The sequence below is a fragment of the Staurois parvus genome, unplaced genomic scaffold (assembly GCF_062004578.1).
Source record: "Staurois parvus isolate SC_StPar_1 unplaced genomic scaffold, SC_StPar_1.0 ptg000081l, whole genome shotgun sequence".
Classification (NCBI taxonomy): domain Eukaryota; kingdom Metazoa; phylum Chordata; class Amphibia; order Anura; family Ranidae; genus Staurois; species Staurois parvus.
Window position 1 is genome coordinate 14,698,040 of NW_028317877.1, and position 15,557 is coordinate 14,713,596.

The following is a 15,557-nucleotide window of genomic DNA, read 5'->3' on the forward strand; positions in this document are numbered from 1 at the left end:
GCAAGGTGTTCTTTTCATCATAGGCCTTGTTCTTCCTCCTCCAAACATAGCGTTGATCCATGGGCCCAAACAGTTCTAATTTTGTTTCATCAGTCCACAGAACACTATCCCACAACTTTTGTGGTTTGTCCACATGGCTTTTGGCATACTGCAGTCGACTCTTCTTATTCTTTGGAGACAGCAAGGGGGTACGCCTGGGAGTTCTGGCACGGAGGCCTTCATTACGCAGTGTGCGTCTTATTGTCTGGGCTGAAACTTCTGTACCCACATCTGACAAATCTTTTCTCAGTTCCTCAGCAGTCACACGGGGACTTCTCTCCACTCTACGCTTCAGGTAGCGCACAGCAGTCGAAGTCAGCATCTTCTTTCTGCCACGACCAGGTAGCGTTTCAACAGTGCCCTTTGCCTTGAATTTGCGAATGATGCTTCCTAAGGTGTCTCTTGGTATGTTTAACATCTTTGCAATCTTCTTATAGCCATTGCCCTTCCTGTGAAGAGAAATCACCTCTTCTCTTGTCTTCCTGGACCATTCTCTTGCCTTCACCATGTTTGTAACCACACCAGTAAATGTCTAGAAGGAGCTGAGTATCACAGTCATTTTAAAGCTGCCTAATTGGTGCTTATTATGCTTGATTGCTGCTCGGTGACATCCACAGGTGTTTTCAATACCTGATGGAAAGCACCTGTATGAACCTCTGTTCTTCAGAGTGGTAGTCTTTAAGGGGTTGAATAATTGTGGCAATGAAGAAACCACATAAGAACCATTTACTACTGTATTACATAAACAATTGATGTCATTTTAGTTGCATTTGGGTAGTTACAACGTCCTTGTAGGATTTGATTCTGAATACAATTCCAAATGTACACTATAGTCCCTAAACCCCTTTACAGCATTGGGGGTTGAATAATTTTGGTCACAACTGTATGTCGCTGATTACCAGTCTTTAGATGTGAATTCATTTTCAGGCTTTTCCGTTACTTTCTTTTGAAAATGCTTCCAAGAACACTCTTCATGCCCTAGGGTGATAACGCTTATTCATGTACTGTAACTATGGAGCAGCTGTGTTATCACCCTAGGCTGCTTTCCCAAAAATGGCCTACAAAAATCCCTTACTTGTTTTTCACTTCCATTACATGGATGGGAGGAATTTGGCTGATCACAGAAGATAACGGAGAAAGTTCATTGTTTCAGATTCAGTTCGGTGCACATGAAATTACAAGGACACTGAATTTCTGGCAGGATCAATATGTAATTTTCTATACTTGCACAAAATGTACTTAGATGTGGTAGCTGCATTTGTATTTTTTCACGTTAAAAAGGACTGATCATCTGCAATACACTACATTTTTATATTTGTGTTTAAAATCTGCTTGAAGAGAAATAAGCGATTTACAGTGCCTTGAAAAAGCATTCATACCCTTTGAAATTTTCCACATTTTGTCACGTTACAACCAAAAGCGTAAATGTATTTTATGAGGATTTTATGTGATAGACCAACACAAAGTGGCACATTATTGTGAAGTGGAAGGAAAATGATAAATGGTTTTCAAAACGTTTTACATATAACTATCTGAAAAGTGCATTCAGCCCCCCTGAGTCAATACTTTGTAGAACACCTTTTGCTGCAATTACAGCTGCAAGTCTTTTTGGGTATATGATGAGACAATGGAGTTGGTTTACTAAAGGCAAACTGGCTGTTTGCTTTCCAAGTGAAGTTGCACTTTGCAAAGGAATTTGCTGCACAGCTTAATCAATGTGGTGATATTTCACTTTGCAAAGAATATCTAATTACATGCAAAGAGAAAAAAAAAAAAAAAAACAGCATTTTTGCTTGCACATAATTCATAATTGTATGAAGGAGGTTAGCAAAGTTTCACCTCATTCAGTAAACTCTGGAGTAAACTCCCTTGCAAAGTGCAACTTACCTTAAAAATTGAAAAGCCTACTTGCCTTTAAAAAATGGATCCCAGGGGCTAAAGAAAATAATCTAGCCAAGATTGTAGGTTTGTCTGAAGAGGTGGATTCTGAGTGTGCTTTGTAAATGCTTCAAAGGCTAGAGAGTGCAGAAAGATTCATGGATGGAATAATAAAAAAAATAATAAATAAAAAAATTAAAATATATATATATATACACACATACATATACACATACAGTTGTGTTCAAAATAATAGCAGTGTGTTGAAAAAAGTGATTAAAGCTCAAAATCCTTCTAATTGCTTTTATTTCCATACACACAAATGCATTGGGAACACTACACATTCTATTCCAAATCAAAACATGAAGAGAAATACATGAAATTTGTGTTGCTCCGCTAAAAAAATGAAAAGTGAATATTAGACTGTTCAAAAAAATAGCAGTGTTTGTATTCTTCTTTACAAACTCAAACATTCACTATATAAACTGAAAAATGTTTGAAGATTTTGCTTTCCTTTGAATCACTTAATTAATATTTAGTTATATAAGCACTGTTTCTGAGAACTGCTGTACATCTGTGTTGCATGGAGTCAACCAACTTCTGGCACCTGTGAACAGGTATTCCAGCCCAGGATGATTGGACTACATTCCACAGTTCTTCTCTATTTCTTGGTTTTGCCTCAGAAACTGCATTTTTGATGTTACCCCACAATTTTTCTATTGGATTAAGATCCGGGGATTGGGCTGGCCACTCCATAACGTCAATCTTGTTGGTCTGGAACCAAGATGTTGCACATTTACTGGTGTGTTTGGGGTCGTTGTCTTGTTGGAACACCCATTTCAAGGGCATTTCCTCTTCAGTATAAGGCAGCATGGCCTCCAAGTATTCTGATGTATTCAAACTGATCCATGATCCCTGGTATGCGATAAATAGGCCCAACACCGTAGTATGAGAAACATCCCCATATCATGATGCTTGCGCAACCATGCTTCACTGTCTTCACAGTGTACTGTGGCTTGAATTCAGTGTTTGGGGGTCGTCTGACAAACTGTCTCCGCCCACTAGACCCAAAAAGAACAATCTTACTTTCATCAGTCCACAAAATGTTGCGCCATTTCTCTTTAGGCCAGTCAATGTGCTCTTTGGCAAATTGTAACCTCTTCAGCACGTCTTTTTTTCAACAGTGGGACTTTGCGGGGGCTTCTTGCAGATAGCTTGGCTTCACACAGGCGTCTTCTAATTGTAACAGTACTCACTGGTAACTTTAGACCTTCTTTCATCTTCCTGGAGCCGATTGTTGGCTGAGTCCTTGCCATTTTGGCTATTCTTCTATCCATTCGAATAGTAGTTTTTCGCTTTCTTCCACGTCTTTCAGGTTTTGGTTGCTATTTTAAAGCATTTGCGATCATTTTAGCTGAGCAGCCTATCATTGTCTGCACTTCTTCTGAACAATGTCTGGAACGACCCATTTTCCTCAGAATTTCAGAGAGAAATGCACTGTAACCAGCGTGTACAACATTTGCTGCCTTCCTTCCTTAAATGAAGGGCAATAATTGCCACCTGTTTTTCAAAGAATGAATGACCTCACTAATAGAACTCCACACTGCTATTATTTTGAACATTCCCCTTTCAATTAGTGATTCAATTACACAGAATCAGCAGCATGCATGTCATGACTGTTGGGTCTCTGGGATTTCTATTACTCTACTACACCTGCTAGTAAATTCTTTGCCATGTAGAAATATCACTTCTACCAAAAACAGTGATTGATCAGGTTAGTGATGTCTGACTGCTATTATTTTGAACACAACTGTATCTATCTATCTATCTATCTATATATATATATATATATATATATTACACACATATAACATATTTAACAGACAGCCTGCATTTTGCTGCAAAGAAACTGCATTATTTTGTAGGGGTCACAATTGCAATACACTTCAGGTATCTAAAAGAAGATTACAAGCCAACAGGTCCCATTAAGGGTATCTAATGTCATGATCAAGCAACGTGACAAAAAGGCCATATACCACATTATAACGTAGATACCTTTATCTGGACAGTACTTAGCCTAGGTTCCCACTAGTGCTGGTACATAATCATTTACTTTTCAGTGCGTTTTTGTAGCATATTTTTGCACTTTTTTTTAATGCGCTCATGTTGTGTTTTCATGTTTTTTTTTGTAGGAGCAGACCCTGTACATTCATTTATCATGTGCATTTCATGTTCTCTCATTGAGGTCTACAGGGCCAGAAATGCACTGTGCTGCACTAAAGAAGTACCTGCACCCTTTTCAAAAATCGCACTGCACCATGTTGCGTCAATGTGATTAGGCTACAAAGAGAATAATGTGAATTTGTTTGCTGTGCACTGCAGCATGACAGCAAACGCAGGAGAAATCACACCAGTGTGAATGGGGCCTCAATATGGGTGTCTACGTCATGATAAAGCTTTGCTGAGACAATTACTTGCTGCTAGGATGGAAAAACTGATTTAAGTTTCCAGGAAGTGGAAGTGTTAACTCAGTGACACAGAAAATCCTGTATGCAGATAATGCGATCCTTTAATTGGATTTGTCTGGTGAGTCACATTTTGAAAGTTGTGGATATTCAGACTTTACAGGTCAGTTTGATTTAACTTCCCTGATACTTTCTCATGTATGGTTCCTTCAACCTAGCAAGATAGCAGCCTTGTTTCATCTTCTCCTGAATAGACTGCCTCATGTAGGGGGGTTCTGTACTTATAGTGATAATCTACACAGCAGTTTTGACCACAAGCACATTTATTTACTAGCTTTAAATAACTAGGCAGAAATTCCAGCATGAAACAAACATACACAAATACCAGAGTGTCTCCGGCCCTTATGGCTATCTCAAAAGAATAAAATCTTGCTCAACGTATAAAATCAGCCATCTCCTCATAAATCTATCTCCAGGTATAAGTGCTGAGAGACCCTTCAAAAAGCCAGCTTCACCTAAAAAGAATACTGGCACAGTAGCAGCGTAAGTATGCCTTACTTAGGCCAGAATTTAAAACAAAAAAAAAAAAAAACCCTTTTAGCATCAACTGCTTGTCTCACATTGGGTTGGCTTATTTAAAAAAACAAAAAAACTGCTGTTTAGGGTCACAGAAACTTGATATAATGCATAAAAGTTCTAACTAAATCCCAATCCTAAATCATAAGACCTAAAACTAAGTTTATTTTTCTTCCAAATGTGACGTTGGAAGGTCAGTTTATCAGAGGTACATCATTTCAGGCACTTCTGTTTACATAAAGATTCATCTACAGACTAGATGTTCTTATAGCTACCTAGAAAGTCTACAAAAAGACTAGAGACCTTGCAATTTTAATGTATAAATCATAATTATAATAATTATTCTCCAGAGCAAATGGCTTGTTCCGAGTGGTGAAAACATGGCCATGGTCTTGGCTTGGGTTATGCTGGGTTCATATGAAAAACTCTTGTAATTACTAGCAGCTAAAATTATGGTTGAAACCAAATTTGCCGTAACTATTTATTATTCCTGATTCTATAAGGCAGACCTCTCAACTTGTCAAACTCATTGCACAGGCATTTAGTAATTATATATTGCTAGCTTTGAGGGCTTTAAAAAATTTCTAATAAACTTAATTGCTATATCCCCTGGTGCCACCGAAATCTAAAAGTTAGGGCGTGACCCTCAAATAGATGATTAATAAAAAAAATAAAGAAATTCAAGAATAAACTCCTCATACTTTTACAAAAAAAAAAAAATCTATCTTTACCAACCAAATTTCTTAAAAAAAGGAAGGTCACCTCTCCCCTCCTCACTCAATTTAGCAGATTAAATATTGACAGAATAAAATCTCCCGGAAGATTATTTATGACCATCTATATACATATGCTAATGCAAGCTAATATAAATGTCACCAATAGCAATTCAAAACCATTCTATAACTACAACACATTTTAAACAGGTTTCACAGCCAAGTGCTGCATTATTCTATGAAGCTAAGCATACACAACAATTTGCAATACAGGTGTACCTCGGTTTACGAATTTGAGTTCTCCGGGACGTTTCGTATTGCAAAAAATTTGTAAACCAAAACTCTGCTTCCCATAGGAATGCATTGAAAACCAATTAATCCGTTCCGGAGGTCAGAAAAAAAGTAAAACAAAAAAGTCGCTATCACTATAGGTCAGTGCCAGTTTTTAAATGTAATTACAGTTTTTTTTTTTTTTTTCTTCACTATAGCTCAGAGAATCAGCTGTCCCTTTTCCCCCAGCTAAAAGAAATAAAGCTTCTTTTTAGTTTATTTCCCCGAGTTAAAAGAAACAATGTTTCCTTTTAGTTTGTTTCCCGAGATAAAAGAAACAAAGTATCCTTTAGCTCTGCTAAGTGACAGCTAATTCTTTGAGCTATAGTGAAAAAAAAAAAAAGCCAGCAATTGCATTTAAAAATCAGCACCGACAGACACTTCGTATTGCGAAACAAATTCGTAAAAAATTTGTAAACCGAAACGCGGTTTCCCATAGGAGTGCATTGAAAACCAATTAATTTGTTCCGGAAGTCAGAAAAAAGTAAAAAGAAAAAGTCGCTATCACTATAGGTCAGTGCTGGTTTTTAAATGTAATTAGCACTTTTTTTTTTTTTCTTCACTAGCTCAGAGAATCAGCTGTCACTTTCCGTCCAGCTAAAAGAAAGAAAGTTTCCTTTTAGTTTATTTTCCTGAGATAAAAGAAACAAAGTATTCTTTAGCTCCGGGGAAAGCAACAGCTAATTCTGTGAGCTATAGTGAAGAAAAAAAAAAGCTGGCAATTGCATTTACAAATCGGCACTGACATACACTTCGTATTGCGAAAACAATTTGTAAAAAATTCATAAACCAAGGCATTATTTTCAATGGATTTTCATTCATAAACCAAAAATTACGTTGAGGCATTCGTAAACCGAGGTACACCTGTACATGCAAGTGAACTTAAATTACAATCCACTAGTTCTATACTTCGTGAATAGGCACAGGGTAAAATCCGTCCCTGGATATACGTACAACCCTTCATACACAGCAAACCCCTATGCTAATATGTACAAAATGAGGAAAAAGAAGCTATGTGATCTCTTGGTGAATCCATTCCTATCACTAGATTGCGCATCATCACTTTGCTGTACATACGTGGAGTAGAGCTGTGAGAGGGACCCAGCAGGTCCACCTACTTCAGGCTGTCTACAGAAATCTACAGGAGGGGACTGATAAAGACCAGTCACCATGCACAAGAAGAGAGTAGCAGTGACCAGTCTGTACTACAGATGTTCCTGCACAGGGAAATGCTTTATGCTAGCTTACTGCGCAAATCTAGAAGTAACACACAAAACATACCAAGATTTAATAATACTGTACACATATCTCATGTATTTAGACCAGGCTGGTTTATCCCGGAGTTCAGCCTTAAAATGAGTCATGGATGTGGTTGCATAAATTGCAAATCGCCACTTCATATGGCCAAGCAGCTTAAAACACCTTCAGCTCCCACCGCTATTAGCCTTACTTGTCATGCATATTCAAGTTCAAAGTAACACTCTTTGTATGGAACTAGCTTACTCCCTGGAGCAAATCCTACTGTCTGACTTCATGGATAAGACTGTCAGACCCTATATAATCTTATTTAAAATTACAATCTCATCTGGACATCCTTTTCACCTTCCCCTTTTAGAAAGGCCACTGAGGTATAACCAGGCTGGATAAAAAAAAAAAAAAAAATGGATAAGCTACACAAGGATATTTGTGTTCAACAATTATTACAAATGCTGGATTCACTGTTTTAAGGTGTTACTAAATCCACAACAGTAAAATCACTCTGTATATGCAGCAAAGCATGCTTGTTATACTCACTATGGAACCGAAGGGCTAATCTTCTACATTGTGTAAAAAGGAGGTTTGATCCTGCCTTTTCTGATAATTCCCTACTTCTACTGTTCCCAATATATCTGGGGCAGGCTGCACATGCTCAGTTTGGTGTGTATTGCTAGAGTTTTTTTTGCTCTTGGGAGAGTGCATGTGATCAGCACAGGGCCAATCAGCACTGTCCAGACAGAGGGTCAGGGGTTCTGCAGCCTCATAGGACAATCTGGGGAAATGGAAAACTCCTCTTACAAGCTTTAACTAGTGCTCAATTGGACACTGACAGAAGTCACAAGACTGCTCTAAGGCTACATTCACACTAGCTTTGTCAGCAAGCGTCAGACAGGTGTTTGGGAAGCATTTTAAAGGTTCTCAAAACGCCTATGAAAATTATGCACATGGCAGCACACAGTGCTATTTACACTGAAGCGTTAGCGTCGCGGCAAAACTGACACGTCGAATCAGGATGAGTTGAAGCCTCCCATTCAAGTCTATGGTGCCGCTCCTCAAACGCCTGCAGACGATTACAGGGCGTTTTCAAGGCGTTAATACCATTTAACGTCGTTCTAGGCATTTGTGGTGCGGTTTTAATGCTTGGCAAAAGCCTATCAAACGCATAAGGTGTTTGGGAAGCATTTTTAACGCTGCCAAACGCCTGTCTACCACCTGTGAAACGCTATAGGGGCGTTTGGCAAGAGTTAGAAATGAGTCAAGCGTGAACGAGCCCTAACTGCTGATGAGAAACGATATTTACCAGTTTAGATTTACTAAAATAACTGCATTTCCATGTTCTGTGTACTGTGGGAAAACAGATATAGTGACTGCATTGTCCTGGGTTTAGTAACATTTTAATTTAAAAACTACATATTTTCATCACAAAGATGTACTTAAAGTGGCTGTAAACCTCAGACATGACATATGAACAAAGCATATCCCTCTATAGCACTATAGCAAAGTGTCACTTTGTCTGCTGCTTTTTTCCTCTGCTATCAGCTGGAGTCACTTCTGACAAGTTTTCCTGACACCAAGAGAAAAATGGTGACAAGTAAGGAACCTCCAGCTAATAGTTAACAGCCTCAGCTCTGTTCCTGTGAGCTGGGTGGAAGAGGGTGTGTCTCTTCCCTCCAATTAGCTGTGACACTGTACTACTTGTATGGGGTGATGAAGATTTTTTTTTTTTTTTTACACGGATTGCTTTTACACCCATAACGGCTGTAAAAGCAATCATTTCTCCTCTCTGGCTGCATTCTTGTAGTCATTGAGAAATACTGTGAGAGCTGTGATTGGTCACAGCTTGTGACATGGTACGAGGCTGTTGTGAATAGCCTTGTACCATGTGACCTCCGTGATTATTCACAGATTTCACTAGTAGTAAGCAATGATGTCAGCAAGTGATATCTCGTTTACTATTGCTCATGTGATCATTGATTGGCCAATCAGTGATCACATGAATTAGGACCGTGAGGTCCCGTACAGCGATCGGTGTTCCGCTGTGTCCTCTGGACACAGCAGGCACCGGATTGCAGTGCCGTGCGCTCCCACTGAGTGTGCAAAGGCACGGAAGCAGGAGGACGTTTATAAACGGCCACCCGCTCCTGCACTGCTCCCGTCTGGCCGTTTATGTCCATGGGCCGGATGGGAAGTGGTTCAAGTCTAGGGCTCCACCTATTGGCAAGAATTTTTTTTTTTTTCCTTTTTAGCACAGCAGTTAAGATCATCTTGGTAAACATGGAAAGCAGCTTAGAGCTACGCTTGATAATTAGAAAGATGGAATATGAAATCCATACGAACATTTTCATATTTACCCGATAAAAAATTTGTAATCCTGAACATAATAAAAGTAAATATATTCCCTTTAAACCTGTTCATTCTCAAATGATTTGTCTGTACCAAATAGACACATTATGTAGGTGTAATTAATTTATCTTAAGCCATAATACCCTTTCAGAAAGTACAGCATTGTTAATTGATTGCAAATGGGGATCCATTTATTCAAGGATGTAGATATTCAAATAGGAAAGAATGCACCAAACCTGAAACACTAGTTGCCTTGTAAAAGTAAATAATCCTATATGCAGAGGTACAAATGGTTACCACTGGTAAGACTGTAATAATCTTATGATTGCCTTAACTTTACTTTAGCTTAATGCCTTCTACTGCATTACATCATTTTGGTCTGGTGAGGCTATGCATAAGCTGATTGCTGCATAGCTCACTTTCATGAACAGACTAGACAGAAAGTCAGCTTAGTGAAGCAAATTGCTTTTTTTTCCCTCCGCAACAACTACCCTATATAAATTGTCTTTCAAGCTGTAGTAAAGGCGTTTAAAAAATCTTCCCCTGCAAGTTAGGAGCATAATCTGCTAGAATGCATCACATACTAGTATAATATGAAAAAACTTGCCTCATTTCAAAGCCCTTTAGCTGTGCACTGTCACCGCTGACAGGGCTTCCATCTTCATCCGGTCTTCCTTCTGGATTCACGGGTCATGGCCGTTTGAATGGCTGAGTCGCAATGACACATGCGCATGGGACTCACGGCTGTGGCACAGAGCTCTAAAGGGACAGCATGCCATCCTTTCAGTGTGCACTGCACATGCGCCAGTGACATCAATGGCTGCAGAAGTAGCAAATATCTCCTAAATGGTGCATATCTAGAGATATTCCTTGTACCAACAGGTAAGCTTTATTATAAGCTTCCCTGTAGATACAAGTGAGAAGGGGTGTTTACTACCACTGTAGATAAAATAATTGAATAGGAATTTGAATTGGATATTAATTAGTGTCATAAAATGTTCCTGCATGTTAGGCTCTGTGTTACTTGGTGGTAGTGGCATACAACTAAGGGCACTGTATTTAAAGAACTCAGGTTCTCTGTAACTGACTTCCCACCCTCCACACACCGACAGAACCAATTTCATTGAGGTCTTTGGCTGGCAATACATGGGTAGATTTTTAATTGGCAAAAGGTTTGATTTGGGAACATTCAGTTGGTTTTCAAAAAGTTAACAGGGTCAACTAGCTGATCAGTTTCATCATTTTTATTCTCAGTGATCAATTCTGAGTTGTAACAATGAGAACACAGGAGGAGAAAGCTTTCTTGCTTGGCTTTATTAGAACGGCAAATGCAAATATTTAGAACACCAAATTTGAAATCTCCAGTATTTAACATGCTACATACCTCCTTTTAAATCTGCCGATGCCCCAACATATTGAAAGTTGTCCATATTAATCACATCAATTATTGGAGATACAACTCTAGTTTTATCCTGAAAGATGTATAAAAAAAAAATAAATTAGTACAGACTAGACATTTTTAACATAGCAACTGTAGCATTTAGAAAACTTTTATTTTTAATGTTTTTAACATCCCCTAACTCACTCCGTTTACTTTTAAAGCCAGTGGCCAGCCGTGGCATGGGGCTGCACTGCTACCACCCAAGAAACACAGACAATGTATGCAATTGAGGAATGGCAGTGCAACACTTAGTGGATTAAAACAGGCAAAGAGGAGGTGACATATCAACTCCATACCTCATTGTCAAACACTTCAGAAAGAAAAGGACTGTTTTCCACAAAATCACTCAATATAAGAAAAATGTCACAAGCCAGAAATGCAATGTATCGAAAAATACAGCCCACACAAGAATTTCTTAATCAATAAAGCTGTTTTCACAGAGGTGGCACGGGTCTTGCTGACCTCACAGGACTATGGGTATCTTCATTTCATTAGAAATAACAATACAGAAAATAGGGTGTACTGGCCTAAAGCATTACCAAAGACACCATTTATAGAGAATAAAAATATATAAAATGTCTACTCACAAACTTGTGTGAAATACAGGCATATATTAGAATATAGCGAGGCCGCATCAAAGTTTATGATACCACATGAGTGGGAAGTCTGCGTGGTGTCCAAAATGGCCTATGCGTTTCGAGGGACAGATCCTCTTCCTTAGAGCCAAAGTAAAGTCATTACCATAGGAAGAGTGTCCGTCCCTCGAAACGCATAGGCGGTCTCTATGTTCGAATATATGCCTGTACTTCACACAAGTTTGTGAGTAAACATTTTAGATATTTTTATTTTCAATAAATGGTGTCTTTGGTAATTTACTAGGTCGGAGAGCCCTATTTTCTTTATTGTTATTTCTAGTGAAATGAGGACACCCTCAGTCCTCTGAGGACAGCAAGACCTGTGCCACCTCTTGAAATCAATTAGTCTATGGGACTATTGAACCACATTCTTTGATATTGCACTGAAGCATAGGAGTTTCGTAATTGTTTGTAGAAGTACCACAGTCAATGTTGTAAAGACAGGAAGAACTCTGTGGACAGAATATGGTGGCTCTCCAGTCTCCCATGTCCAATGAAAACGATCATTTTATAGTTTTATGTTATGCTAGAATTTGTATAAATCTTTCTATTTAAGACTAGATAAGAAAGATCTTATTAGAAATGTTTTCTTTCATTTAAGCGTTTTTTTTTTTATTACAGTGTACCAATTCTTGGAAGTGTTGGCTGCATTAGCAAGATAGACAACTTTTTATAACAGCAAAGTCAGTCATGGCAGGATGGTAGTGTAGTAGATTTAGATACACTAAACAAATCGAAGCCAAATTCCAGCCAACACTTTTTAAGCAGCTACAGCAAACAGTTTTGTTGCTTTTGGGATGAGTTTAACATAATAGAATAAAAAAAGTGGACCATTGAAGTACTCCTGTCAGTATTACATGGTCTGTCTCAACACTAACTACAGGGCAGCTTCTTCTGCTGAAAAACAACAGCCTTACTGGCAGGATGAACAGGTAAAAAAAAAAAAAAGAAAGAAAAAAACAGAACGAAAGCCTAAAATAAAAAAAAAAGCCATCACATTAAAGATCTGCTAAGTAATATAATAAAAGTTGGTTTTACAAACATTTTTACATCTCTGGCCAAAAAGAATTTCAGCAAAATAGACACTAGCCAGATTTTCCCAACAACAAAGAGCAATGAAGGGAAAGGCATTTAAGATTATGCACAATGTAGAAGTCCTGCATTGTGAGATTGGTAAGGGAGCTGTAGTCTCTAAAGGTGCATTTGGGAATATTCTGACAGTTTGGATTGTTATACTGGGAAAAAAAGAATTGTAAAACTGCTGTGCAGAGCTTGTATGTCCTTCACATTAGGTATACTGATACCTTTATCTTTTAAGTGTGATGGCTTTTTTCCAGATGGGAAATCAAATCAATAAATAGCTTCACCTCCCAGAAAAGAAATGAAGATCAAAAAAGTAAATTCTGTTATCTGATGGACAACCTCTGTAAGAAATAAATGAGGCAGTGCAGGTTTTTAAATTTATCTAAACCCAAGAACAATAAATGTACTACGAGGACTCCTCAAAAAGTTACCACACTTTTTTCTAACTCTATTATATGTATAAAATTGCAGAAACTTTTTGAAGATGTATCATATATCGCAGTCTACCAGCCCTTAATTGTGGTGGCTTCATTAATTTTTTTATATCAGGCTAGTTAAATTTCATTAAAAAATTAACCACTTGCCCTCCAGAGGATTTACCCCCCCCCCCCCCTCTTCCTGACCAGGCCATTTTTTGGGATACGGCGCTGCGTTATTTTAACTGACAATTGCGTGGTCATGCAATGCTGCACCCAAATTAAATTTATGTTCCTCTTTCACCACAAATGGAGCTTTCTTTCAGTGGTATTTTATAGCCTCTGCATTTTTTATTTTTTGCGCTATAAACAAAAAAAAGACTGACAATTTTGAAAAAAAAAAAAACCCAAAAAACAATATTTTTTACTATTTCCTATAAAACATAGTAAAACATTTAAAAAAGCAAAATTTCTCCATAAATTTAGGCCAAAATGGATTCTGCTACATGTTTTTGCAAAAAAAATCCCAATACGTGTAAATTAATTGGTTTACGTGAAAGTTCTAGCATCTACAAATGCTAGTATACAGTGAAGGAAATAAGTATTTGATCCCCTGCTGATTTTGAATGTTTTCCCACTTACAAAGAAATGATCTGTCTAAAAATCGAATGGTCGGTGTATTGTAACACAGAGACAGAATAGCAACAAAAAATTCAAAAGAAATGCATTTCTAACAAATTATGCACTGATTTGAATGTTCATGAGGGAAATAAGTATTTGATCCCCTTCACAAACATGACTTTGTGATTGCCAACGAGGGATTTTCCACCAAGTACTGAGGTCAGACATCTCCTGTAGTTGGCCATCAGGTTTACACACATCTCAGGAGGGATTTTGGCCCACTGCTCTTGGCAGATCCTCTCTAAGTCATTAAGGTTTGGTGGCGGACGTTTGGTAACTCGAACTTTCAGCTCCCTCCACAGATTTTCAATCGGATTAAGGTCTGGAGACTTGCTAGGCCACTCCAGGACCTTAATGTGCTTCTTCTTGAGCCACTCCTTTGCTGCCTTGGCCGTGTGTTTTGGGTCATTGTCATGCTGGAACACCCATCCACGACCCATTTTCAATGCCCTGGCTGAGGGAAGAAGGTTCTCACCCAAAATTTGATGGTACATTGCCCTGTCCATCATCCCTTTGATGAGGTGCAGTTGTGCTGTCCCCTTAGCAGAAAAACACCCCCAAAGCAGAATGTTTCCACCACCATGTTTGACAGTTGGGATGGTGTTCTTGGGGTCATAGGCAGCATTCCTCCTCCTCCAAACACGGCGAGTTGAGTTGATGCCAAAGAGCTTGATTTTGGTCTCATCTGACCACAACACTTTCAACCAGTCCTCCTCTGCATCATTCAGATGTTCAGTGGCAAACTTCAGACGGGCCTGGACATGTGCTTTCTTGAGCAGAGGGACCTTGCGGGCACTGCAGGATTTCAATCCTTGTCGGCGTAGTGTGTTACCAATTGTTTTCTTGGTGACTGTGGTAGTTCTGGGATGATTCCTCACTGTTCTCATGATCATTGACACTCCATGAGGTGAGATCTTGCACGGTGCACCAGACCTAGGGAGATTGACAGCTGTTTTGTGTTTCTTCCATTTGCGAATGATTGCACCAACTGTTGGCACCTTCTCACCAAGCTGCTTGGCGATAGTTTGGTAGCCCAGTCCAGCCTTGTGTAGGTCTACAATCTTGTCCCCGACATCCTTGGACAGCTCTTTGCCATGGTGGAGAGTTTGGGATCCGATTGTTTGATTGCTCCTGTGGACAGGTGTCTTTTATATAGGTAACAAAATGAGATTAGCAGCACTCCCTTTAAGAGACTGCTTCTAATCTCAGCTTGTTACCTATATGAAAGACATCTGGTAGCCAGAAATCCTGCTGAATGATAGGAGATCAAATATGTATTTCCCTCACGAACATGCAAATCAGTGCATAATTTGTTAGACATGCATTTCTTTTGAATTTTTTGTTGCTATTCTGTCTCTCAGTGTTACAATACACCTACCATTCATAGGGTGGTCAGGAAGCAATTAAAAAATGCTGCTCCTGCCAGAAAACTAGTGTTTTTGTAATTTCCTTTGCATTTAACTAAAACCTTTCCAGCTATATTCTTTGAACTAAAGAATACTGCCTAGGTAATGGAGAAAATTTGAAGATCAAATCAGAAGAGTTGCCTTGGGCAGTGTTTTTCAACTTTTTTTCAGTCAAGACATCCTTTAAAAATATGGACAATCAAGGAGGAACCCCATTCTAAAATGTAAAAAAATTCAACTAGTAGTATTTTTATGATGCAGCAACATGCACATACGCAAGACAACATTATAGGT

The 15,557-nt window shown here is 38.6% G+C and overlaps 1 protein-coding gene across 1 annotated transcript in view; it reads right to left on the bottom strand.

The window, feature by feature from the left end:
* GALNT2 (polypeptide N-acetylgalactosaminyltransferase 2) overlaps positions 1–15,557 on the bottom strand; it is a 177,950-nt gene that overhangs the window by 41,085 nt on the left and 121,308 nt on the right. The window contains exon 8 of the mRNA XM_089669800.1: positions 10,986–11,073. Within this exon, the coding sequence (XP_089525926.1) occupies positions 10,986–11,073 (88 nt within the window). The remainder of the gene's footprint in view (positions 1–10,985; positions 11,074–15,557) is intronic.